At 39.0% G+C, this 24,478-nt stretch overlaps 1 protein-coding gene across 6 annotated transcripts in view; it reads left to right on the top strand.

Annotated features, from left to right (window-relative positions):
* Positions 1–23,695, top strand: part of DYRK1A (dual specificity tyrosine phosphorylation regulated kinase 1A) — a 95,089-nt gene extending 71,394 nt beyond the window's left edge. For all 6 annotated transcript variants that reach the window (XM_075593754.1, XM_075593759.1, XM_075593758.1 and 3 more), the window contains 10 exons: positions 4,918–5,117; positions 7,831–7,923; positions 8,752–8,940; positions 12,104–12,251; positions 12,522–12,808; positions 12,937–13,083; positions 14,004–14,144; positions 16,130–16,436; positions 18,353–18,483; positions 20,590–23,695. In XM_075593754.1, coding sequence (XP_075449869.1) covers positions 4,918–5,117; positions 7,831–7,923; positions 8,752–8,940; positions 12,104–12,251; positions 12,522–12,808; positions 12,937–13,083; positions 14,004–14,144; positions 16,130–16,436; positions 18,353–18,483; positions 20,590–21,183 — 2,237 coding nt within the window. In that variant the 3' untranslated portion in view covers positions 21,184–23,695. The remainder of the gene's footprint in view (positions 1–4,917; positions 5,118–7,830; positions 7,924–8,751; positions 8,941–12,103; positions 12,252–12,521; positions 12,809–12,936; positions 13,084–14,003; positions 14,145–16,129; positions 16,437–18,352; positions 18,484–20,589) is intronic.
* The last annotated feature ends 783 nt before the right edge of the window (positions 23,696–24,478 follow it).

Genomic DNA, 24,478 nt, shown 5'->3' with positions numbered 1-24,478 from the left:
TTGTTTATTGTTTGTTTTCCTATTGGGCAGCCGGGAAGCGGCTCTGCCCTGGCAACTCAAGCAGTCAATTTGCATCGGCTCGTTTTGATTGGCCAGTCCTCCTCCGAGCTCCTCCAATCACGCGGGGCTGTCTTAGTGGTAGGCTATGCTAATTAGCTGCTGTTGCTGGGGTGCCTGGTGCTTTTTCTGTATGCTGTTCTTCTGCATTGTGTTGCCTGGTGAGAGACTTTGATAAATGAGTATTTAATGATCTGCAGCAGTTCCTACTCACTGCAGGCAGGCACAGATTCTGGGAACAAAAGTAGAAATAGGGATTTAATTGCCATCTTAAATACATGTATCCAAAACCACAGAACAATGTTTATTGTTCTTTTATGTGATTTTAATTAAAAAAATTAAAAAATCGGAGTTTTTCTATTTGCTTGTTACATTGAACCATCCCAGCCTGGTGTGTGTTGGTCTACCGTAGGGGTGGGCAACTACAGTCCTCAAAGGCCACCAACAGGTCAGGTTTTCAGGATATCCCTGCTTCAGCACAGGTGGCTCAATCCGTTTCTCAGTCGAAGACTGGCCCGTCTGTGCTGAAGCAGGGATATCATGAAAGCCTGACCTGTCGGTAGCCCTTGAGGGCTGAAGTTTCCCACCCCTAGACTATGCCATATGCTGTGCTTGTTTGTTTCATATGTGAGGTGGGCAGGAGGGTGGCTGTTTTACAGGTCAGCAGAACGCTGTGTGAAACGGTTTGTATTTGTCCTCTCCTGGCAGAAAAGGCTCCACAAATGGAGAAGGGACAACCATTGCAAGCACATGAAAGCTTTCTTTTTGCCCCCGTGAAGTTTATTGCATGCCCTGGAACGTGTTACTGCATTCTAAAAATATTCAGGGGGGGGACTTAGCCATGTGCTATGGGGCACAACAGGTGGGCTTTGGGGTTGACACCGGTAGATTATTTTAGTCTGCAGTCACGTGGTTTTGGCTACCCAATCACACATTTCTTTTTTTACCTTAACTCCCTCAGTGCCTGCAAGCCTTGCAATGTTCTGTGTTTTGAAGCCGTCTGGCATTTGGTGTAACCTAATGCTGGATGGAACCTCTTTAAAATATAGAACTGTCCAATCATTCCCTGACGATGAACATGCTGGACACTAGGGCAAAGGTTGAACTCTGTGGACTGAAGTCCTTTTTTCCCTTTCCCCAGCCTAAATGACTATGTAACGATATGTACAGTATATTTGGGCATTTTTTTGCACTTGGTACTTTACATTGTTTTCTCAATGGAGAAAAAGCAATAACATAAAGTAGCCCAGGCTTGTGTACCCTACAGGTAGAGTCCACCCTGCTGGTCTTGGTCCACACAGATATTCCAAAGGCGAGCTTTCACCTTCAGATTTCCCTTTCTGTGCATAGAGCCGGCTGAGTGCACTAGTGGCGCATGTCCGTAGCTATGGTGATATGAAAGCTTAGGTTTTTGTTTTTTTCCTTCGGATTTCTATTCTCTGTGGTGGAGTAGAGGAGTTGCGTCATGCTGAATGCTGTTTTCAGTTCTCGTATGTTTTTATTTTTAGAGGCAACACAAACAGAAATCAGTTTTTGAAGAAAAAAAATTCATGCCAAATTTGTAATGCATTAAGTTGTACAAATGTGGCACCATGTTAGCAACGATGCCAAACTGCTGCCATTTATTGCGCTGCATTCCAAACACGGACGCTATTTATTTTGTACTTTGCTGAGAAATCCTCTGTAAAAATGCAAAACATTTTTTTTTAATAAAAAAATAACCTAATTTAAAATATGTGTAAAGTACCACATATCATTTTGCCATGTGAAAGAGTTCTTCTCTTAAGGGTATGTGATTGTACCTCAATTACAGTGGGTGATATGCATCTTCCAGGAAGATATTCCATTGCTGCTCTCCTTAACTTAAGGTATCTTCTTAAAGGTGGAATTCCACATACAGATGTCGGACAATTTAATACTTTAGGGAAGTTTTTGTCAATCAAGTGTTTGCTTTCCTTTTACCTCTCCCCCTCTCCCTGGTCCTTATCAGAGAACCAAGAAGGTTAGAGGTCGTCTGCAGGGGGGACTCCGGCTGTCCAAGCACTTGCTGACTACACAGTGACATCACACAAAATGGGGTAGCCAGAGAAGCTCCAAACCTTCCCAAGTAACTGTAAAAGATAAATTACAAATACTTAAGTGTCGGATATTGGTTAGAAATATATAAATTACCCAGATAAGACTCATTGAGAAATGCTACTAGGATTTGTCCAATGAGGGATTGTCCCTTCAATACCCGTTCTGCTAACCCGTATGCAGAAGTTAAATCTAATAGATCCACAGAAAGGATACAATACAAAAATGGCTGCATTATTTTTTAGGATTTGCTTCTTAAGATCTGATTGATCGTGTTCTATTTAATGTAATTCATGTTTTTTTTTGTTTTTTTTAAATCTTTTGTACCAATTGTGAAGAAATTTATCTTTGAAAGCTTTCAATGTAAAATATTTGTAAGCCCAATGTACAAAAAATGACAACTGAATTTTCTAATAACTACTTTATATAGAGTTGTCATGTGGTAATGTTGCTGCCGGTGAGACTGGTGAGCCCTCTTCACAACCCAATATCAATTCCTGTGACCCAGGGCAAAACTTTTTAACCAATTTTGCCCACGGCACCAAAAAGTAGATTGTAAGCTTTGCTGGGTAGAAACTTGTGCTTGAGAAATTATGTGTATAGTGTTGTGTACACAGACACAAAAGCCGTAGAAAACACGCAGTAAAAGCAAATCTCTCATTTGGAATATCATTTGGAATATCTCCATGTTTTTTTTAATCTGTGTGCCCCAATTGAAACTGTAAATTTGTATTTGCCTGAAAGCATAACCACACCACAAATAGCACAGGATTTACAAACTACACTTACGAGATAATGGGTGGGCTCGGCTTACTGAGCCAGTAGTGCTACAGTGATTTGTATGGTCTTGTACAGCAGTGAGGAAATGTGCCATAGTGGGCATTATTTAAGGGCCCCAGAAAAATACATCAACATTTTTCCAGCAAAAAAAGAATTTGATATGTAAACAAGCAAAAAATAGGAAAAATCTTCTAAGAATTTTCGATGTAGCCCCCACATTGCTCCTGTACGCTCCAATCCTAGTGTTTAGCTGTGAAATCTGCCAGTGCTATCATAGTACCAATGTAGACGGGTTTGGTCTGTTCTCCATTGCTACAAGATATGTTTGGTGTGGCAACTGAGTTTACTCTCGAGTCTTTGAACACCTCACATGAACTTTCTCTACAGAGACACCTGCAATGAGCCAGGCAGAATATTATGTTGCCTTGCGTTTGTTTTTGTTTACTTTTTAACAGTATCTATTGCTTAGTTGTAACCCATTGACATCACTAATTAGTTTCATTTGGTTCCATGTGAGCTTTGTCGGTGCTGGAGCAGCCAGCAGGAACCCTCCCTAATGACACCAAAACGACATTGGTGGGGGACTTTTATTATTCCTGTGAGCTTTCATAGAAGTTGGGACGTGTATGATATAAGTTGAATAATCGGGTCAAATTGGTGATGGGAGTACTCGGTGTATCTTCGTTCATTAGGACGCTGGGAGTATACAAATGTTCATTACTGTAGTATATAGAGCAGCATATTTATTTTCAAGAGGGGTATGAGTGACGGCTCTTAAACATGAAGTTATTGGCATATATAATTTAAAAGGTGTGTGTGTGTGTGTGTGTGTGTGTGTGTGTGTGTGTGTGTGTGTGTGTGTGTGTGTGTGTGTGTGTGTGTGTATGTATGTATGTATGTGTATATATATATATGTGTGTGTGTATGTATGTATGTATGTGTATATATATATTTATATATATATATATATATATATATATATATATATATATATGTGTGTGTATATATATATTTTATTATAATTTGTTTAACATAATAAAAATGTTATAATTTGTCTTTATTTTTTTTATTGTCAACTATCATAAGCCTCCGTTATCAAGAGCAACATGCTGTAATATTAACCGTTTCCCAGCAGAGCATATTGCAAGATTTTTGAGAGAAAGTAGAGAGGGTATTAATGGTGCAAATACCAAATGTGTTGATAGGTTAAATTTAAATGGTAACTTATTTGCAGTGTGCCCTGTGGCATTCCAGAGATCTTCTTTTAAATATGTTGACAGTAGACCACTTAAAAAATGACAGCTGTTTCCTTTTATTGGAGCCATGCTGAGAGGGAAGGGGTGGATGGGGGGGTTGGGGGGGGGGGGCATGTGCGGGGAACACACACTTTCTAATAAGAATTTAAAAAACAAGACCTTGTTTTCCTAACACTTTTTTGCGTGTTTAAATCTTTGCATACATATGGTAAATTAGTGTGTGTGGTTCTTTTCATCTTCTTCGGTACTCATACATTTTGTTAGCTATTCACCTGTGGATGTATGTCTTATAGCTCCACTTAGTGGCAGTTTGTGATAAAGGCATCAGAGAAACGGGAAGGGAAAGTTATTTGTCTGCGTTCATGTGTTGGGAATGCAGGTTAACTCACATTGTCCAATCAGTATCATCACTATCCATTTTGAGAGGCTCCTCCTTTGTTAGGTTATTTTTAGTTAATCAATGCATTCCAGGCATTTACTGTTATGTAAAGTTTTGAGATAGTGGTAACCGGTTATTATTTCCTGAAATACATGTTAAATAGCTTGAAAGTATCCATGTTTCCATCATGCATAACTTGTAGCATATGACTTTATCCTAGTTGGTTACAAACATTTATACAGAAGAGTTGATGTCCTTTTCCCAATTCAGAGTACTGTTTGTTTAAAATGTTGTTTTCTACTTTTTTCCAAAAATGTTTGTGTTGAATGTCTAACTGCTAGAGGCTGATAATGTCTCATAACTTTCTAGGAGGAGAGACTTCAGCATGCAAACCGTCATCTGTTCGGCTTGCACCATCATTTTCATTCCATGCTGCTGGCCTTCAGATGGCTGGACAAATGCCCCATTCACATCAGCAGTACAGTGACCGACATCCGCAGAACCTAAACGACCAGCAAGTATCTGCCTTATCTTACAATGACCAGATTGAGCAACCTCTGGCTAACCAGGTATGGGACTTGTTGACCTTTAACGTTTTGTTAATATTGTTTAAAAATTATTATGCATTAGGTGCAAAGAAGTACAGACAGACACACACACACACACACACACACACACACACACACACACACACACACACACACACACACACACACACACACACACACACACACACACACACACACAGGACAAAGATATATGGGGTAGATAGCCCCAATTAACCAGTGCTACAGAGCATATATGACCCACAATAATTGTAAAATAAATGTTTTTAACTGCGTTTTAAACCGGATCACTTGGTGTGGTATTGCATGCTTGAGGCTATATGCATTGAACCCCTAGATGGCACCAGGTGTAACAGAGATGTGCGGAGTTGTAAGTGGGGAGTGTTTAAACCCCCCCCCCCTTGACCTCTGCAGTCTCCCTGAACTGAATAAACTTGTATGCCTGGGGTGGCTCTCTTTAAGCAGCAGGTTTACTCACATGTGGTGTGAACGCCGGTTCTGTGTGCTCCATGGCTGACGGGAAATGCAGAGAAAGTGTACCATGTCTGGGTGAAACGCGTTAGAGGTGCAGGGGCATGTTTTTCCCCCCCTCTTTTTAACTATGCTTCAATAAAGGAACACTTTACAGCACAGTCCAGCATTTGCTACGTTTTTCCTGCCTCGTGGTGCCCGCTGAAACACCTCTCCTTAACCGGAACAGGTACACTTTCTCCACATACACATACACACACATACATACACATACACATACACACACACATACACACATACACACACACGGCATGACTCGTTGTCTCCCACGGCTAACAAAGCAAGAAGCGACGGCTCCGGAAGCTGTCTGCCGCAACATTGCTACTGGGGCCATGCTTTGTATCAGATAATCCTCCAAGGCAGTCACAGTCAAGGTCACACTGCTTACCCCTAGGGCTAGACAATGTAAGGGCAGCTCCATTAGTATACCATTCGTTCTATACTGTGTGTGTGTGTGTGTGTGTGTCCGGTGCAGGAAAGACTGCGCATAGTAACACTTCACTCACCTCTCTGAGATCGTGCCCCAACAATGCCTGGCAAAGCGCTACCCAAGACATTGTGGGGCTCGACTTTGTAGAGCGTTGCAAGTGCGCGGTCCGTACACTCCTGTTGTGGAAGCCTTTCTTATACAAATGTGCATGAGGCTTATTTGGACGAGTTCCAGCAGTTTTAGCCTAATCGGGACCTCTGCTCACGCATGTTACAAGTGTCTACGAAGCATCATAATGTACGGAATTAATGGCAGCTGCTACAATGATTTTTATAGCTGTTAAGAGATGAGCTCAAATTAGTTTTAAGTGTTTGGTGGGGTAATTTGTACTGTTATTACAAGCCCTGTGGCAGGGAAAAAAAACGTAGAACTCACGTCAGAGTCATCTGATAAAATGGAGTAAGCGCGGCATGTTTCTGAGATTTCCCTTGCAGCACTTGGAACACGTCATCATCATTTCAACTTGGCTCATTGTGCCCTGAGGAACGTTGGCACAAACCAGAAAGAGTCTATTTCCCTTGGCAAAATAGAATTGTCAGAGTTCTGTGTATTATGCAGGGTTCCATTCTTAATGAATGATGCTCAGGTGTAAACGTTTTCTTCATTTAAGTTATGGTAGCAGTTACCATCTAATTTAACCCATTCAGACTAATGGCTGGGGTTGCATGTCACAAGCTTCTGTACTTTAATAAGTAACCAACTACTGTATGTGTGGAGGAGATTGGTCCTAAGGCTTTATTATAAATAACTACAGTAGCATAACAGGTATGCTTCAGATAGATTACCGGCTCACCCAAAGCTACTTGTTGCTTTCATTGAAGATTTCTAAATTTGCTATAGTCTTGTACTCTATTTTAAGGTTTCCTTGAATATTTATTTATTTTCATATGTATTAAATGTAATTTCCAGCTGTGCTCTTCACAGTGTAATAAGCATTATATCTTAGCAGGGTAGCTACTTTTATTGATTGCATGTTGTACATTATGTAATACACCACTCCATAGAAAAGACATTATGAAAGCAGAGACGGTGCAGAGGAGGACCACCAAATTAATTAAGGGGATGGATTATCTGACACTTGGAGGCTACATTTTAGATTTGTTTACATTTGAAAATTTGCATCTAAGAAGTGATGTGATAACTAACTAATATACAAATATATGCGTGAACTATACCAGGAGCTTTCAAAAGAACTATTTATCCCAAGGGCAGAACAAACAACACAGGGGCATCCCTTAAGGTTGGAGGAAAAGAGATTTCACCAGCAACAAAGGAAAGGGTTCTTTACAATAAGGAAATTACAATGTGGAATGCATTACCCATGGAGACTGTGATGGCAGATACAATAGGTATCTTTAAAAAAAAAAGCAACGGTGTACAGGAATATACCAAAAATGTAAACCTGGGAAGGATGTTAATTCAGGGATTAATCTGATTGCCAATATTTGGAGTTGGGAAATAATACATTTTTCCCCTTTATGAGATATGATTAGATGATATTTCACTGGGGGGTTTTGTTTTCCTTCCTCTGGATCAATATCCTGTAAGTACAAATCTAGGATAAAGTATCTGTCGTCTAAATTTCGCGGAGGTTGCACTTAATGGACGCATGTCTTTTTTTTTGTTTTTTTTTCAACCTCCTTTACTGTGTAACTATGTAACTTTCTCTTCCATTACCTACTTTGTCTCCTGCAGCGGCGGATGCCCCAAACCTTTCGTGATCCTGCTACAGCACCTTTAAGGAAACTGTCAGTTGACTTGATCAAAACATACAAACACATTAATGAGGTAAGAATTCATTAAATACTTGATACCTATAACTATTAATGCCTCTTAACATCAGGGAAGCTCCTCTGTAGATGTGTCAGAAGTAGATTTTAAACTTAACACTTATGCAGCCGTTTAGAAACAAAATTGAATTTAGCGTTATGGGGACAGTATATTAATAAAGTTAAGGCCCATATTTACTAAACTGTACTTTGCCATAAGACACCTTAAAGATGGTCCCACAAAGCCCGTTCACTTGAAGTTGTCTTATGGCAGATCACAGCTGTACGGGCCTTCGTGTCTTTATAAATCAATTTAAGTACATGCCAATTATTTTGTACACACAAGCTAGAATACACTCACTTTGCAACTGTGATAAGTCCTACAACATTTTGGGATAAACTCCTTAAAAACAGTCTGTCTTTTTGATTTACTTGGCACATTATCTATATGTAGCAAATAATTTGTTGTTTATGTTTTAAAGTACAGTCTTAATTGTAAATGTTGGCATCATATCACAGTAATAAGTATTATAAACGATGCAATATTGTACTGCATTGCCCAGTAGAATGTTGGGGTTTGGTACTTACCTGACAAAATTATGTGGCGGTTTTATTTCAACGTTGGCCTGGTCATACGTATGAGTTTCATGGTAGTTTGTGTCAAAATAAGTCTGAATGTTTTTTAATAAGCTTTTGTCCTAAATACTAATATTCAAACAATTTTGCAGTAAAATGTCATCAGAATGAAGAATAATGGCAACATCTACAGAAGGATAAATCAAACCCATCTTACCTGCACCTTTTTGTAACTGACAATAGTTTTCCTGTCCTTATCCTTTTTCTTCAGGTCTACTATGCAAAAAAGAAACGGCGGCATCAACAAGGGCAGGGAGATGATTCTAGTCATAAAAAGGAGAGGAAGGTTTACAACGACGGCTACGATGACGACAACTATGACTACATTGTGAAAAATGGTGAAAAGTGGATGGATCGATATGAAATTGACTCTTTGATTGGAAAGGGTTCATTTGGCCAGGTAAGAAATGCTGTAGCATGAGTTTTCTCTGACTTGTGCTTCATTGTGGCGAGCTAGTGAACTTTACACACTTACTGAGCTATCTGTGCTGAAGCAGGGATACCCTGAAAACATGACCTGTTGGGGCGAATTCGAGGACTGGAGTTGAGCACGTGCAGTAATACGTTCCAGGGCATGCAATGAACTTCACGGGGGGGCAAAAAGATAGCTTTCATGTGCTTGCAATGGTTATCCCTTCTCCATTTGTGGAGCCTTTTCTGCGAGGAGAGGACAAATAAAAACCGTTTCACACAGCGTTCTGCTGACCTGTAAAACAGCCACCCTCCTGCCCACCTCACATATGAATCAGACAAGCACAGCATATGGTAGACTAGGGGTGGGCAACTTCAGTCCTCAAGGGCTACAAACAGGTTCGGTTTTCAGGATATCCCTGGACGCAGGTATATGTTCACAAGGGTGGGGGGTGGGGTTTGGGCAGTAACCGGATAAGAGTGAAACAAATATTCAAAAAATAAAATTAGAAAAACCGAGTGCATCCGTAGGGAAGTGGGTGATGGCGTTCACAAATTTTCCCCAGGTGAGTAAGGAGTTGTCCTGAATATATTTGGCAAATATTCCCTGAAGGTCAAGGTGAGTGCACAAAATCCAGACCCCTTAAGACCTCATTGGGAGTGTCCAAAGCATAACTTCAGTGAGGTAAAGTAGTCACAGTTCCTTCTTGAATGATATATAATCCTCACGGTTTGTAAGATCCAGTTGAGTAGAAAAAAGTCCGGGCCAGTGATAATAATAATTTAAAAACTGATTTATTTAAAATAGACTAAAAAAGGAGGTACAGGACCCTCCAATGTGTTTCCTACCAGTAGGGTACTTTATCAAGGAGCCTCTGATTGAGCCACTTGTGCTGAAGCAGGGATATCCTGAAACCTGACCTGTTAGTGGCCCTTGAGGAAAGGTTACAGGAAAGCTTATTTTGCTAAATCTTTTAAATCTTCAATCCCATGTACCCAGCCAGAAAACCAACTTCTGTAAGGCATTCAACAGTCTAATTGGTTTCCCTAAACAAATCTAGCCATGCCAATGATTGATTTTTTTTGGGGGGGGGGGGGGGAACTAATGACCAATTACAATTTTTAAGGGGCAATTCTTGTCAATTGATTTGTTTTCCTTTGATCCCTTATGATCTAGTCCGAGAGCCAATAAAGTTAGGTGGAGGAGGAGAGCGGGAGCTTTAACTGTAAATTCTTGTTTAACACACACTGGCAGAACGAAAGGGAGTAGCTGGAGGAAATAAAACCCCTCCTAAGTCTCAGCTCACCAAGTTTACAAAACAACTTTAAAAAATGTGTAAAAGTACTTGTACAAACTGCATTAAATACTTATATATGTCACTAGCATTTTGGTCCTAAGAGGGATTGTCTCTTCAAATTCGATCATCCAATGTAGGCGGAACTTTAGTGAGTCGGTGAAGTGAGTTGGGTAAGTTAGTGCTGGTCAGTAGCGATAGTTTGTCCCCTGTGTAAACAAGGGTATCATAAATTATACCACAGTTCCAGTATGGCCACCTCTTGACGAGAAATTATAGTGAATGACATTTTTTAACTGTTACGTCTCTCTTGAATTTGTGTACTTGTTTTAAATTGCTGCCTTAACCCATTTGCTGCCATGGTGGCCAGCAACACATTGCTCTCCAACAGTTTGCAAAGTATCCCGCATCTCCACATAAATCCACATAGTAGGATGACTTGGTTAGGGCAGGTCCATACTGCCACAGACCGCGCAGAGGCGCGAACACATTGCCTAAAGGCATTGATCGCGGCCATAGACAGCACGGGCGAACGCGCGCGACAGCAGGAGGGGTGGTGCACGTTGCGCAAGAAATCAGTTGAAACAGATCTCGGTGCGACGGGCAGGTCACGCCCCTCATGGCACGCCTATCCACGGCTCCGACGCGCCTATAATGGCCCAAAAACCCCGACCGGCTTCATGCGGGTTCCGTCATACCTCAGTAGGTTGTTAGCCTGCACTAAAGCTAAATGGTTCCACTCATTTCAGCGTTTACTAGATGTTTCCAAAGCTTCATCTAAACAGTTTAGTATAATTGGTTACCATAAAGTGTGTTTTTTTTTTTTTTTTTTATTACTTACTATTATCCCACCCCCCAGCCGTAAATATTAGATACCCTTACACTCACAGTGGCACAGTAACTGGCCAGATACCAGCTTCTTTTTCTTTATCTCCCAGTTGATTTGGGGATTAAGATGATGCACAGAGTTAGGCCGAGTCCATGGTCCCTGCTGACGTGCTGAGGCGCAGGGGGTGCTTTCCCTGGCCTTGCGGTTGCTTACCGCACGCGCTGACAGCAGCCGTCAGGGGGTGGGCCGGGGGCGTGCGCGTCACTGGCCGGGGCGGGCCAGTGATGTCACGGAGCTGGTTCGCCCTCACTGGGCGAACCGCTCACGTGACCGGCCTGTCTCGCCGGCAAGCGGGGGAATTTAAAATTCCCCTAAGACCTGCGCTTCCGCAAGCGCGCGGAAGCGCAGGTGAGCCCCTACTAAAGCCGCGCTAATTGCGGCTGTAGGGGCTCAGTGCTGAGCGGGAGCGCGCGTCAGCACGCTTCCGCAAGCAAGCGCCAAACATGTCCGGGGCCTTAGACAGCAGAGGAGACATATGTAATGAACTTGGTTAGCTTGCTTTTTCTTTAATAGGCCTCGCCAAATTATGGACTATAAGAATGTAAACTTAATTATAGAGGTAACAAAACGGAAAATGTGTTTTGAAGTTGTATAGTCTAGTATTATGATCGTTTAGTTAATGCTGTGCAAAAAATGCCAATGGCCATAGTCCATAAAAAAATACCATTATCTATGAATTTATTTTTCTGAAGAACAGTTTTGTTTGTTTTTTTCGTTTAACCATTTATCCCTTTTGAACACCAACAGAAAAATGTCTTCTGTAATACTGTCGGTTATTACTGTGAGTTGGAGGGAAGCCTGTGGTACTTGGGGCTATGCACTACATCAACATTTTAGACATTGCAGTGATCTCCAGAAGGGCGAATGAATGAGTAAATCACCACTCATTCCCTTCACAAATAAAAGTAATGCACCATGAAATTATTATTTTTTTAAATTACAATTGTTTTTCAAATTTTTCCCCCCAGGTTGTAAAGGCGTATGATCGCGTAGAGCAGGAGTGGGTTGCAATTAAAATTATAAAGAACAAGAAAGCTTTCCTAAATCAAGCCCAGATTGAAGTGCGGCTTCTTGAGCTGATGAACAAACATGACACGGAGATGAAGTACTATATTGGTTGGTATACATGTCACCTCTTTTTATCATCTGAGTAAATTGTTCTTCAAATGAGAATGCATGTTATAGGAATGGAGGCATTGAGCAGGTCCAACACCTTGAATTATTTCATCTCTTGTGGGAATGAGCCAAGCATTTATTTTAATTAGTGCTGTGGGAAAGTCGCCTTCTTGGTTTATTTAGGACATGGTACCCTCTTTCTAGGATTTTCTGATCTTTATTATGTGCTGTTACTCGAATAACCTTGCTTTCTTTTATGTTTTTCCACAGTGCATTTGAAACGCCACTTTATGTTCCGAAACCACCTCTGTTTAGTGTTTGAAATGCTCTCATACAACCTCTACGACCTATTGCGCAACACCAATTTCCGTGGTGTCTCTCTCAACCTGACACGAAAGTTTGCACAGCAGATGTGCACTGCACTGCTTTTCCTGGCAACTCCAGAACTTAGTATCATTCACTGTGACCTAAAGCCCGAGAATATCTTGCTTTGTAATCCTAAACGAAGCGCTATTAAGATTGTTGACTTTGGAAGCTCATGCCAACTAGGACAAAGGGTAAGTGCCTTTTTTAAATGTATACATTTTCAAATGCATTATTTTTGTTGCAGGCTCAAAGTTCATATTACAGAGCACATAAGCTATATTATCAATATTTTTTGATAAATATTCCTTTCCCCACACAGATATACCAATATATCCAAAGTCGCTTTTATCGGTCTCCAGAAGTTTTACTGGGAATGCCTTATGACCTTGCGATTGACATGTGGTCCCTTGGGTGCATTTTAGTGGAAATGCACACTGGAGAACCTCTCTTCAGTGGAGCCAATGAGGTATGAAAACTGCAGAATTGCTGAGGTGTCTATACTTTTTAATGTGCCTTGTAATCGTTGTACTGATTCTGGATAAATATTTGTATAGGTGTTCTATAAAGTTCAAAACAACTTTGAATAAGAAAGATCATAAAAGTAAATTGGACGTGGGGTTATCGAACTAATGCATAACAAAAGTTTAAATTAAGAACATATAATGTTGATGCAATTAAAAGGTATCCAAGTACTTTTTTGGTGAATGGTCTGGCACAGTTGCACTGCAATCAGGGAGGCAGCTGAATAATTGTCCAAAATGTATGTTTCTTTTTCAATGTCCTTGTTTTACATTTTCTATAAGAACACAGGAAAAAAATCAGTTAATAAAGTTATAAAGGGTTTACATTTTAGTGTACTTCTAAATATCACCAAATGCTTCCTGGCACCAATTTTGTCTCTGTGTGGTGTCAAATATTAGCAGAGCAAATGAGTAATAGTTTCAAAACATTATCTTGTGCTTTATTAGTAGATTAATTCTGATTTAATACAGTAAGTATAATTTTCAAAATTGGGTACAGATCCATATTGCAATCGAATGTGTGGTTCTCTGTCATTTGATGCATTCTGAGGCAATCTTTTTAAAACTAATACCGTCACTTAAGTAGGAAAGTCCCTGCAGAAGACTAAAGAAAAACAGAATTCTGCAGAAGTATTTCTGCTCAATTTAATGACCCAGTGTATCATACAAGTCAGTCAAATGTGTGTTATTTACAGAGTGTAGTGAACAGTTTACAATTACATTATTCCTATACGATCTGATTGAATTAAGAATATCTTGCCTTTTCTGACATGGTTCTAGTGTTCTTTAGAGCTTTGATTTATGAACAAAATAAGTCCGCATAGAGATACTTATTTTAGTTAACTTTTCTTATAACTCCAAATAGGTCGATCAGATGAACAAAATTGTGGAAGTTTTAGGAATACCAACTGTTCACATCCTTGACCAAGCACCAAAAGCAAGAAAGTTCTTTGAGAAGTCGCCAGATGGCACTTGGAACTTAAAGAAGACCAAAGATGGAAAAAAGGTAAATTGCTTAATTAGACTATATTATAACTGTTATTGAAATATCATGGTACTGGGGATACTTAAACTAGGAAAACGCTATATTTTATACCACGTTGTAGGGTGCATGAGTAAACTGAAGACTACAAAGATTCATAACACAGAATAAAACCCTGGCAAATCTAAATTTGAAACGCCGGCAATTTCTGGATTTTGTCATCAAATTGTCCTTTTATTCTCAAACTTGAGTTACAATGATGTCAGGCCAAATGAATTCTCACACTGTGTGCTATTATACGAGCATATATGGTAAGTAGGTCTGGTTTCCACTGACATTCGAGGCACCTGTAACGAAGTTGCTCAGAAAGGTGGCTCTTGCCTGTCACAGCGATCCAGCACTGTCAAAAATTTAAATACTGAATATCACTGCGACTTGAAAAGAAAGAAGTTTATTATAATATTACAAACTGCAAAACACTTGCATATAACTATGACAATCTAATTCATAACAAATTGTCTAAGTTGAAAAGCAAAAAAAAAATCTATAAATTCCAAGATTGGTGCTGCACCTATTTGGTTGAAAATTGTGTCAGATCTAAGTTAGGATAGTGGATAGAGACCCTCAAAATGTCATCAGAATTGGTCATGGTGTTTTTTGCCGGTGGAAAAAGAACACACGAACAAAAAACACGCGCACACAAAAAAAAAACACGCACACACAAAAAAAAACCACGCACACACAGAAAAACACTGTCACAATCAGGTCTTTGCTCGCTCATCCAATTAATTGCAAGCTTACACTTTAAGGCTGCGCTTATGGTGCCGTTGATGGCGACACGACGATGGCGGCACGTCACCCGTCGCCACAGGCGAAAGTTATATTTCGCTGGGAGGTGGCGTGGGTTTCCTGGCATTTGATTGGTTCAGGGGCTGTCACATGAGTCCTTGAAAAATCAAATATTGCCGGCTACCAGTTTTCACGACAGCGGCAATGCATTTGTTTTCGGGCGATGCCGGCACTATAAGCGCGGCCTAACTATACACAAATAAGTTGCTCTTTGTTCTTATTAGAATAACTACAGAATAACTACAGAACTTTGACTAATGGTTTTGAAAGTCAACTTTTTATTGAGATATAGAAACATAGAATATAACAGCAGATAGGAAGCTTGGCCATGATAGACCGTTAATTTAAATTGAAAATTATGTTTTTGTTTTCATAATGCGATATGCCAGATTCTAGGTCATACAGAAAAATGGTTTGTCACTGCTCCTACTCTATTTAAATGCCCATATTATTTACATCTTCCTTACTTTTAATATAAATTATGCACCTTTCTGTCTCTACCCTCCTGTCCAATCTAACAACCACCTTTTAATTGAACAGAGGCACTTGCCAGCCATCTTGGTCAGGCATTGCAATCAACTCCATTTAACCTTATCCTACTATTGAGTACTTTGGCGCCATATTAATAAAAATATACATACGCAGCTGTCCGTTTCTATAAATATTTCAAGTTTGTACATAATCCCGTACATTGGAGATTGATGTTAATTGTCATTTCTCTGATCTTTCTCGGAGTAAAAACAACTACATATTGCCTTAAATGTAATATTTTTTTTCTTTCTTTTTTTTTTAAGGCCATTAACATTTACACCTAATATTGGTCAGTAGTTCTGGAAGCTACGTGTATAGTTGTAAACTAGGAACAAAATGTATCTTTCACCTTAACTCCATTTGCTTTTCTTTCATTAAAGCAATTGTACTTTCAAGTACCTCTGCACAAAAGTTAGACAACAGTTTTCAGAATGCTCAATGTGAAGCATAACAATTACGAATATTTTTGTGGTTTCTGTGGTATTCTTTCTTGATTTCAACTTCTATATCTGTGTTTATTTACGTCACTTAAAGATGGGATTTCTTTGTGGGTTTTTTGTTGTCAGTGTTTTGTACCAGTTTGTGTAAAATGTAAACATATTGAAATGAGATCTGGGATTTCCGTATAGGAGTACAAACCAGCAGGAACCCGAAAACTTCATAATTTACTCGGCGTAGAAACGGGAGGTCCAGGGGGGCGCCGTGCTGGTGAATCAGGTCATACTGTAGCTGACTACTTGAAGTTTAAAGACCTAATTTTAAGGATGCTAGATTATGATCCCAAGACCCGTATTCAGCCGTACTATGCTCTGCAACATAGTTTCTTTAAGAAAACTGCTGATGAAGGTACGAACACAAGTAACAGTGTATCTACAAGCCCAGCAATGGAGCAGTCACAATCGTCAGGAACCACCTCTAGCACATCTTCTAGCTCAGGTATGATCATTGTAAAATAAATCTGTAATATGTAGAACCTTTGTCGGGAACATCTACAGTGGATCTTAAAATATTGTTCCACATGAACCACGTCTGCTTAATGCAGGTCCCCCCCTCCCCCATCAAACCGTTCCTCCTGCATCATTGACGTCATGTGACATCGCTTTGCCATGGCTTTGTGTTGCCATTTGACACCACGTTGTCATGGCGACATGTTATCATGGCGTCGCCAGAAGCCGCCGCTGAGAAGGTAAGAGACATACGGAGGCCTTGCACGCTCCCCCGGCATTTTATTAAAATAATGTGAAAATGTAATCTCCCCCTTCCCCCCTGTTTAGTCAGAAATTGTACCACCCTGATGACAAATGTGTGCATGTAAGTAGTTATTTTACACCAGCAATACCCACCAGAAGCCTGTATGAGTTTAACTCTAATAACGTTAGCATCTTGCACCCTGAGCATGTCCTACGCTGTTAAGACACAAGAAACCCCAATTTATTTTCTAAATCTAGCTCAATTTTAACCTCTCGGACACGTATTATTTCAAAGATTTTACCTCTTAAATGGAGCTTCAGATTTAAAAAATAAAATTACATTTTTAAAGGGCAAAGATAGTTAAATGCAAGAAATAATGGCTATCGGCGAGAGCTGCTGCTTTAACTCATTTAATGCAAGGGTTGCCTGAACAATGTCATTGTGCATTTCTGACACTGAATGGGCTAAAACCTTGATCTATGTTTTCATGTGTGTTCACGTTTTTCTTTTCCTTTTGTAACAAATGTAAGTTTAGTATTTTGGTATATCTGCCTATGAGGCAAGCCATATTTATTTACGGATGGTAACATAGTAAATGAGGTTGAAAAAATACATTGTCCATCAAGCTCATCCTATGCTGAATTTAGGCAACAGGTACTTTTAATCCTATATTTGAATTTGCTGTATATTGATCCAGAGGAAGGAAAACAAAACCCCCAGTGAAATATCATCCAATGATCTCTTATGAAGGTAAAAAAATTAATTCCTTCCTGACTTCAAATAATGGCAGTCAGATTTTTTCCTGGATCAACATCCTTCCCAGGTTTACTTATTTGGTATATCCCTGTATACCTTTATTTTCTAAAAAAAAAAGATGTCCAACCTATTTTTTTAACATATCTATTGCATCTGCCATCAGTCTCCATGGGTAATGAATTCCACATTTTAACTGCCCTTGCTGTAAAGAACCCTTTCCTTTGTTGCTGGTGAAATCTCCTTTCCTCCAACCTTAAGGGTTGACCCGGTGTCGTCTGTACTGCCCTTGGGATGAATAGTTCTTTTGAAAGCTCCTTGTGCTGTCCCAGAATATATTTGTATATAGTTATCATATCCCCTCTTAGATGGGATTTTCTAATGTAAACAAATCTAATTTTGCTAGCGCCTTCTCATAAATCAGATTATCCATATATTTTATTAATTTGGTGGCAATCCTCTGCACCTTTTCTAGTTGCATAGTGTGTTTTCTATGAAGTGGTGCCCGAAATTACTCCATATTCAAGGTGTGGTCTTACTAATGCTTTTTAGAGGGGCATAATTATGTTTACTCCCCTTCCATCCATTCCCCGTTTAATGCCAGATAAGATCTTGTTTGCATTTGCAGCTACTGCATGATTTCGGCCACTATTGCTAAGCTTGCTATCTACAATCATTTTCTCCCATTTTATTTGTAAGTTGTCTGTTTATTCTTGTTTCTTAAAAGCATAACCTTACATTTATCGGTATTAAACCTCTTCTGTCATTTGCGCACCCTAATACTTTTTAAATGAAATGACATAATGGCAAATATAAAAACATAAATCCATTTTTTGTGTTTTTGTTTTTACTTTTTAGATGAGATGCAGAATATTTCATCCTTATCTTTATTTTTCCCCGTTTTATAGGTGGCTCATCGGGAACAAGCAACAGTGGAAGAGCAAGATCTGACCCAACACATCAACATCGACATAGTGGTGGACATTTTACTGCTGCTGTTCAAGCTATGGATTGTGAGATTGTGACACACAGTCCTCAGGTAATCTCTTTGCTTGCAGATGGTATGTAGAGGATACAGAAAATAATTAGTATATTATGGATTACCAGACCATTCAATGCCCCCATCCCTAGTTTTTTCAGCATCATTAAAGTTTGTGAAAAGAACAAACCTCGATGAAATTTGAAGACCACACTCCTGCCTCCAAAGTCTGTATTCATATATTTCAGTCATTTCTTAGCATTGTCCTGATGGTTTTGAAAAAATAAAATTGCCATTTTGTTTACACACAGATTTAAAATTGAACAAGTGGTATTGTACATTAAAAATAGTTGACAAGAAAAGGAAAAAAGCTTGATGGCGAGAGCGTAACCTAACTCCATATGTAACAGATACAAAAGCAAGAAATATCGCTCTCCCTAATGTATTCATTTGTATATCTCCCTAATGCTATTGAAAATGTGTAGGACATCATTGGCATCCTCATTGCTCACAGGACAGCTATGAATTCCCAAACAGAAGTACTACAGCCCAATAAGAATACAGGATCACCTCACTGGGGAATGCCACATCAGTTAGGGGAAATATCTACAACATTTTGGGTAAACATTTGTAGACCCTTCCTCATAGAAAAGATGCAGCAATTTCAAAACATTAGATTCTACATAAATGGCTGAACACAATTTGGCTAAGTGATGTTATAAAGAATAATAGAAAAAACATGTTATTCTTTTGAGACGGAATTTTCAAGAAATTAATTGGTGGATAGTCCTCTGGGCTCATCCATATATATATATATATATATATTTATTTTTTTTATTACCGATGATTATTAGTTTGTCTATAATACAACAGGTGCAGTGAAAAAACACATGCTTGTGCTTTAATGTCCTTTTAGTGGTATACCTTCAAGCATGTGCTCCAATAAATAAGAAGCATCCTCCAAAATTGCGTATATTTATCAAATACATGTATATATTAACAAAGTGACTTGATTTTTTTAATTTTTTTTAATGGTGTTGTGGCAGTATCCTACTGTATATTGGAGCACAAATACTTCTAAAGAAACGTTCCCAGAATGAGGGAATGACCAGCTGCACAGTAGCTTACAGACTTGCTTGAGGGCTAATACTTTGACAGCATTGTATTTCCTCCCATCACCGTCCATTTCTTGTTTTCTGCTTGTGTTATTTTTGTCCTATATATTTAAAAGTAACACTTTAAAAAAAAAAATTATGTATATATACAGTGTTCGACAAACCTATACATTTGCTCGCCCCGGGCGAGTGGATTTAACCCCCGGGCGAGTAAATATTGGCCCAAGCTGCACACGTTTGGTACTTGGTGGCGAGTAGATTTTTTCGTGTGGCGAGTAGATTTTTTGGTGATTTGTCAACCACTATATATATATATATATATATATATATATATAATTTTTTTTTTAAGAATGTATATGTAACAGCTCCTTGTATAACAAAACCAAATCCCCTGGGTAGTATGGTATCTCACATTTCCTATGAAAGAAAGTATTTGAACAGTGCGTGTACTGGATCCTTAACTGCAGCTTCAGTTTAATTAGGTGAAGAACTTTCTATCCATTGAGATTTTCCAGCATAACGTAGTATAAAGAAATGGGTTCAAATATTGAATTTAAAAATGGCATGGACTCAAAACACTTGTCAACATTTCGGCAAAATGCACTGTATATTGGACGCATAGGATATTTGTCCCTGTTTTGCAGCCGGGAGGATTTGATAACAAAATGAATAAGCCCAATGGTGTTATGTCAAGTATCTTATGTAATTATGTTCTGTTTTCTTAGACAGATCCGTAACATTTACATATGTACGTTCTTCACCTAAATAAACTTGCCGTAAATGAGTTGTGATTTTGCAAAATTATGAATCACTTATGATCAGGTGAGGACTTCACTGCGGATTTCTGTTCTCTATTTTTACCCCTCCTAACAAACATGTAATTTATTTGCATTGCAGTGTGGTCTTACTTTATTTATTTTTAAATTTTTAATTTAACCTAGACGGTTATATACTGTACACTGCTGAATGTAAACAGATCTTATGAATTTTCACCATTGATATTTTGTATACATGTTGTGCTATGTTTACTCATAATTTATTCTTATTACAGGTTCGACAACCATTTCCTCCGCCTGTTGGTTGGACAGTCACTGAACCTCCTAAACAGGTCACTATTGAAACTCACCCTGTCCAAGAAACTACATTTCATGTGCAGTTTCAACAAAATGTATCACATCACCATGGAAATAGCTCCCACCACCATCACCACCACCACCATGGACAAGTCTTGGGTAGCCGGACGAGACCCAGGGTCTACAACTCTCCGTCAAATAGCTCCTCCACCCAGGATTCAATGGAGGTTAGCCACCACTCCATGACATCCTTGTCTTCCTCGACTACTTCTTCCTCAACATCTTCCTCCTCTACCGGCAACCAAGGCAATCAGGCCTACCAGAACCGCCCTGTGGCTGCTAACACCTTGGACTTTGGACAGAATGGAACTATGGATGTTAATTTAACAGTCTACTCTAATCCTCGCCAAGAGACTGGCATTGCTGGACATCCAACATACCCATGTTCTGCGAATACAGGCCCTGCTCATTATGTAACTGAAGGACATCTGACAATGAGGCAAGGAATTGATAGAGAAGAGTCTCCCATGGCAGGAGTTTGTGTTCAGCAAAGTCCTGTGGCTAGCTCGTGACTAAATTGAAACTAGGTTTGTTTCTTGTGTGTTTTTTTAGAAGTGGTGTTTTTTTTTCTCAAAAAACAAAGTGCAAAAGCTGCTTTAATCAGAAGGAGATAAACACACTTAACCGCTACAACAGGGAAAAGCTGACTATTTTTTTAAACTTGAAATGATTGCAAAGGGACAATGAAGTGAAAGTATTTTTATTTTTTTAAAGAGCTGTGTCCAAACCCACCTTATTGGATAGCTCCAGAGGTATCGCCTCTTCTTTTGCTTCCCCCAGTTAACTCTGCACACTCTTATCACAATTATTTTATAAAATAATATATATATGTATTTGTATATACATATATATTTATATATTTTAACCATTGTAAGTTATACTGAACATAGTCAGTTGCCAACACGATAAAAGCAACATTATCAAAAATGCATCCCTTTTGAGTCCTTTTTGGGGCTTACAGGTCCACCAAAACTTGGGCACAGACATGCAGTACTGTAAGGAAGAGGGACCATCGACCTTCTAAACGCAAAACCATAGTTAACGGTGTAAAGGGATGGTTACATTGTGGTTGTAATGCACATTCAACATGCTAGGTGGCGGTCATCCGAATCTCTTGGTCTGAATCTGTGAAACAAAGCAGCAGCTAAATGGTTTTTTGTGGGTCTTACAAGTTAAAGACCAGTCAGCTAGAGCTGAAATTCGACATGTCTCATTATTAAGGTGCACTGAGAAGCAATCAACAGGTCAGTCTTGACCAGTTCTGGGGAGGTCTAAGTGGTGGTCTTTGGGATAACCTTTGGCCTTATGGATTTGGACTCTAAGTTAGGAGAGCCTACCATTTCAGATGCAATCACTTTGGGACATGCTTTTGCAGACAGTCCCTTCGTGCTGAAAACACAGAATGGGGTAATTCAAGAGGCCTTTCTTTTAAAATAGACTTTTGTGACCCACTAATTGTAGAGATTTGCAAGGTCACTGCGTGTCATAAAGCTGACTTCCTTAATGGTTGAAGGTCCCAGAAGTAGTGGTTTGCATTTGATGGAAATAGCTACACCTGTGTCCCTTCCTGCTTTTTTTTTTGTTTTGTTTTGTTTATAAAATATATATTTTTTTTTTTGCTTTGTTTTCTTGGCACGTGGTAACTCCACCATTACTTCTGCACAAAGATGTCTTCTGTTCATCTTGAACATTTTTAAAAATGCAGAATTTTATGTGACTGCTTATTTTTTTGCCTCACAATTATGCTGTGAATTTAAAAAAAAAAAAAAAAAAAAAACTTTTTTTCTTTTTTTTTTTTTGATAATTTATTGTACCAAAGCTGTTTTTATATAGCACATAGATGTCTGTAACCAATAATGTAGCAGTTCTGCACTTTGACAAAAGGTGTAACTAGACAGTTTTTAAATGTCAGTTGAAAATTATGGCTGTATTATTGCTTAAACAAAACTGGAACTGTGGCTGAACTCTTAGCTAAACATTTACAGAAATGTGTGTGTTGAACATAAAAGTATGACATCATTTAAGAGTGTCAAATATACAGCATTCTAAACGTGTTCAGGCTTCCAATGGTGTCAAGGAATTTGAAAGATATCAAACGTTCTAAAGCTTTCAATCAGTTCTGGTAGCCTTGGTTAAGATGCACAAAACTTTAAAGGAAAGTCTGACTGAATAAAGATGTTCTACACAATGCTAGAAGTAAAGTAAAGACGTGTGCAGCAGATCTGAGGGAAAAGCAGGCTATATTTAAAGATGCCTCATTTTAGATGTATGCAGCCTTAACACAGTGAATGTAGCAGTTGCTAAATAAAGTACCTGCTATGCCCTATAAAATGAACTATACATGAACGGTAGAGTACATTTTTTTTACATTGTCATCTAAATGCTTTTTTTTCCCCCCAGAAAAGAGGGGGGAAATCGTATATTTTAATAAAGTGGCAACTTTGAAATGCATACTCCATAGAATTAAATATTTAAAGCTAATCCGCTCTTTCAACACTGATTTTGTTAATTTACCATACTTAATAGTATATTCCTCTTGAGTAAAATGGTTCATCTTGTGTGAATTTAAACTTGTTCAGCAAAACTGACAGTTCTGAGGAGCAGTAGTCTTTAGACTAACAAATTCTTTAATGAGGGAGCAAAATTAGCGGCACCGTTTTATTCAACATGCTAATTTATTTTTAGCATTCTGTGTTAAACAGGGAAATGTGTACTTCTTCTTTTCCATTTTATTTTTTTAAAGAAAACAATTCATCCCAAAAAGCAAAGATGTTATTTATCCAATGCTTCTGCTTTTACTGTGTTATGTTACAGTCCAGTTTTGTCTGCTTTACTACACAGTTTGGTTACAGGACGTCTGTGCATTGTAAACAAACGGCATGGAAAAAAGGTTATATACCTGTGTTCAGATTGTAAGACCTAGTCCGGACTTGCTGTGTATATTGTAACGTTGAATGAAAAAAGAAAAGCCCTTTGTATTATAGTCATGCAGTCTTATGTATGATAAACAGTTGAATAATTTCTGCTCAGACTCTTTAATTTGCATTTTTTTATTTATGAAAATAGAAACCTTGAAATTTGGATTTTTCTATGCATTTACATTATTTTGTGCAACGTGTTTTTTTTTTTGTTTGTTTTTTTTTGTTTTTGGTAGTCTGCATCAGCAGTGACACAATTACTGATATTGCAAGTTGCATGAATCCAGAATGAAGTACACTTTGAGTTTTAGGGTTTGGATAGTGTTGGTAGAAACATGCTAAAAAAAAATATTTTCTGCTAGTTAACTACATTTTAATGAGCATTCTGCTGCATCTGTTAGGTATGGGGGGCTCAACTCTAGCCCTCCAGTCCCACTAACAGGTCAGGTTTTGAGGATATCCCTGCTGCAGCATAGGTGGCTCTGCAAAGACGGAGCCTCTGATTGAGCCACCTGTGCTGAAGCTGGGAAATTCTTCAAACTTGACCTGTTGGGGGAGCTAGAGGACTGGAGTTGAGCCCCCCCTGAGTTAGTTAGGTTACTCTCAAAGGTCTTTAATAATCCATGTTTCTAGTGCAGGCCTGCACAACTCCAGTCCTTGAGCGCCGCAAACAGGCCAGGTTTTCAGGATATCCCTACTTCAGCACAGGTGGCACAATTAGTGGCTCAGTATGACTGAGCCACTAATTGAACCATCTGTGCTGAAGTAGGGAAATCCTGAAAACCTGGCCTGTTTGCGGCCCTCGAGGACTGGAGTTGTGCAGGCCTGGTCTAGTGGCTCAGAGAACTTCTGGATATATTATTTTGTTTAAAATGTTATTCATGGAGAA

Source organism: Ascaphus truei, chromosome 3 (assembly GCF_040206685.1).
Source record: "Ascaphus truei isolate aAscTru1 chromosome 3, aAscTru1.hap1, whole genome shotgun sequence".
Classification (NCBI taxonomy): domain Eukaryota; kingdom Metazoa; phylum Chordata; class Amphibia; order Anura; family Ascaphidae; genus Ascaphus; species Ascaphus truei.
Note: the sequence above shows the minus strand (reverse complement) of the source record. Positions and strands in the feature narration are given on the sequence as shown.